This window comes from Pinus tabuliformis, chromosome 8, assembly GCF_031772625.1.
Source record: "Pinus tabuliformis cultivar Carrire ecotype Pingquan chromosome 8, CPIR1, whole genome shotgun sequence".
Classification (NCBI taxonomy): Eukaryota; Viridiplantae; Streptophyta; class Pinopsida; order Pinales; family Pinaceae; genus Pinus; species Pinus tabuliformis.
The window spans coordinates 375,960,039-375,963,315 of record NC_142294.1 but is presented as its reverse complement, the minus strand read 5'-3'; the positions used below and the strand labels follow the sequence as shown (position 1 = coordinate 375,963,315).

Here is a 3,277-nt window from a genome sequence, read left to right as displayed (position 1 = left end):
TGTGCTCGAAAGAACCACTCGGTCATTACAACCGAGGAGTACTTTTCATAAATAGTGTCGCCGACCGGAAAAAGTAAAAAAGTGGTCGAAGACACGTCGTTTTAGAGCCAATATCGAGTGCGAAACGACAAGCACCCGGCGATCTTTTTGGTTTAACGGTCGGAAAAAGAGCTTAAAAACGACCGCCTTTCGTTCCCTTTAACGAGCTGAAAGGGAGCTCGGCCATCTTCTCTTGTTTAACGTCGGAGAAGAGCTTAGAGACGACACTTTGGGAATCACATGAATCGTGGACTGTCATGACCAAGCTGCGATACCTGTACCTGCACAAGGGCACTACCCGCATAAATCCATTCGATATACGTAAAAAACATATTGAAACATGCTTGAAAACAGAACCAAGGCTAGTTTTATGGCAAAAAATGGTAAAAACCCAAAAAATATGGTAATTTAGGAGTTTTTACTATAAATAGGGGGGGGTAATAAGTCATTTTTACCATTTTACTATTTGGAGTGCGAAGAACGTGGAGAAGCCAAAAAGTTGACGGAGCGGTTTCCAACCCATCCGGAGACCATTTTCAGATCTGCTTCTTCCAGGTAGGTTCCCATTCCTTTGCCCTGCATTCTGGTTCATTTTAGGAGTTTTTTAACGGTCGAATAGGCCCAATTGGGCACTTTTTATTTGCATGGGTGCGCCCTCGGTCAGCGCGGAAATTGCCCACGGGGTCGCGCTGATCGAAAAATAGTCAATGTAACCAACTTCGGGTCAGCGCGGAAAAGGCGTGTTCTTCCGCGCTGACCTCGCATTTTTAACAAAGAGCTGCCATTGTCAGCGCGGCTGTTTCTAAAACAGTCGCGCTGGCGCGGAAAAATTTTGTTTTTTTGAAAATGAACGTGAATTTTTACCTGGAAGCACTTCTGATCGGTTTTATTGTTCATGCAGGACATCATGGCTTTTCAATGGCAAGAGAGAGTTCACGATGTGGAGGATGTGGCTGCTTGGGGAGACGTAAATTGTTGCAACGCCATGCGGGCGTGTGGATTCATGAAATTCTTCCTGACGCCGCGTCTAAGGGCCCAACATGATTTGCTGGAGCTGCTGATCAGGGCATGGAACCCGGTGGACCAAAAATTCACCATCCGCGGTCACGACATCGAGTTCGATCATATGGACATCTTCTTCTTGACTGGGCTGTCGCGCCGAGGTGGGAGGCCCATCTTAGAGGGGCAGCGACCTAGCGGTGGTACCCTGGATGACTTAATGGCTGAGGTTTGCCCAGGGGCAGTAAAGACGCGGAGTGGGAAGTGCTCGATCCCCACAGTGAGAGACATAGTGTTGCGCACCATCCTGTTCATGGTGACCCGGGCAGCGGGCAGCATGGCGAACCATGAGGCGTCCAAGACTCATCTCCTACTAGCCCTCGAGTGTCTCGAGCCTACCGTGTTCGACTGGTGCACTGCAGTGTGCAACAATATGAAAAGGCAGTTGAGCAACTGCCGTCGCGGAGAGACGAAGCAGTTCGGGTATGGATCGATCCTGGTCCCGCTTATTCTGGAGCGAGTACCAGCCATGCGGCTGCAGTCTATGGCTGTGGATGCCCCCAGAGATCCTCGAGAGACGAGGGCCACTCGATGGGCTCGGATTATGCCACGTGGGGGTGGCGGCCGACCACATAGCTGGGGGGTATATTTCAGAGACTGGTTGGACCAACAGGAGATCTTCGTACAGGATTGGCCATATGCAGGGATGGATTTCCGCAATGATCCTGACTTGGTGCTGCCTCCGGGTGAACAGTGGGATGATGCAGGTATGACACTTTTTGTCTTTTTGAGTTTTGTATATTTTTTTTATTATGTACATGTCCTAATAAATGTCTTGTCACGCAGATGTAGGGCCTACTAGACCGATTGGCCTGGCTGTCACGGCACGGAGAGAGGGCCCAGGAGCCGGAGCTTTGGCCTTAGCCCCTCCAGAGGCCAACACGCCAGAGGTTGTGGCTCGCAACCTTGAGGGGTTGCTGGAGGGGGTACCGGATTTCCAGGGGGTTGAGGAGGTCCCTGTGGAGCATCAGATCCACACAGTGGGTGTGGAACCCAGAGTGCACCGCCTTCTGAGGCGGGTAGCACGAGCGGCCGTGTACTACAGAGAGCACCACCCAGCCGATTAGTCACCTAGGTTTTATTTCCACTGTTTATTTTGAGACATTATGACTCGGATGTACTGAGATTTTGGGACACGTACTTCTATTTTTGAGCGCCTCAGTGCGCCACACGATATATATATATATACATACCGGTTTTTGGATGAGTCGTTGTTACATATGATGATGTGTTATCTGTATTATGCGTTTGTTTTAGTATAATTTGTGATCTTATGTATGGATTCGCATGACACTCGACTCATGGATTTTATATGTTTAATGCAAGCTTAAAAACACACGTGCAAACTATGCTTGGAATGACTTATTTACATATGCTTATGGTCTTACTATGCTGTTCTTTCCTTCTTTGTATGATGTTTATCTGTTTCGCAAATGTCTGTCTAATACACGATTTGCCAATGCATCAGTCAACGTATTTAATCGTCTTGGAATATGCTGATAAGTAATGAAATCAAAACTCCGTTCTAACAATCTCACACGTAGGTATAACCTTAATATGCGCTGGTCTCTGACGGAATATTGCCTGTTTAGTTGATGGACCACCAACTGGGAGTCCAGGTTTACCACTAGCTCTCGGATGCCGAGGTCAACTGCTTCGGCAAGCAATTCTATTACAGCACTGTACTCGGCAACATTGTTAGTGGTACGACCTAGGCACACACCCTGTAGGTTTATCAACTCCCCGTGAGGATCGTAGATCACCCACGCTGCCGAAGACAAATTACAAGTACTACGGCAGGCACCATCAGCGAAACCAACATAAGGAGTACGAGACATCTGCGCAGGAAAGAGAAAGCATAATAAGGGGCAAAAACACGCCTTCACACCAAAGCAAAAGAAACTCATGCAATAAAAACTCAAAACACACGTATATACAAAGTGACTGTGAGCAGTTATGCATAGTACTTCTTCAGATAGAGTCCATTTCGGGGCTTGTCAAGAGGATTCCCTTCATAATCAATCAACTCATATGCGCCCTTTTGTAAAACACGTTTCACGATGTAGGGGCCTAACCACATGGATTCGAGTTTTCCTGCCCCCAGCTTATCCTTAGCTTGATCGTAGAGCAGTACTAAATCTCCCTCAACAAAGGAACGGGGATGAATATTTTGATCGAA

The 3,277-nt window shown here is 47.6% G+C and overlaps 1 protein-coding gene across 1 annotated transcript; it reads left to right on the top strand.

Annotated features, from left to right (window-relative positions):
• The first annotated feature begins 854 nt into the window (after positions 1–854).
• LOC149235674 (uncharacterized) lies at positions 855–2,264 on the top strand. Its single transcript, XM_089461434.1, has 2 exons — positions 855–1,805; positions 1,885–2,264. The coding sequence occupies exons 1-2, from the start codon at positions 935–937 to the stop codon at positions 2,163–2,165; spliced, it is 1,152 nt and encodes a 383-aa protein (XP_089317560.1). The 5' UTR covers positions 855–934; the 3' UTR covers positions 2,166–2,264.
• Positions 2,265–3,277: the final 1,013 nt, after the last annotated feature.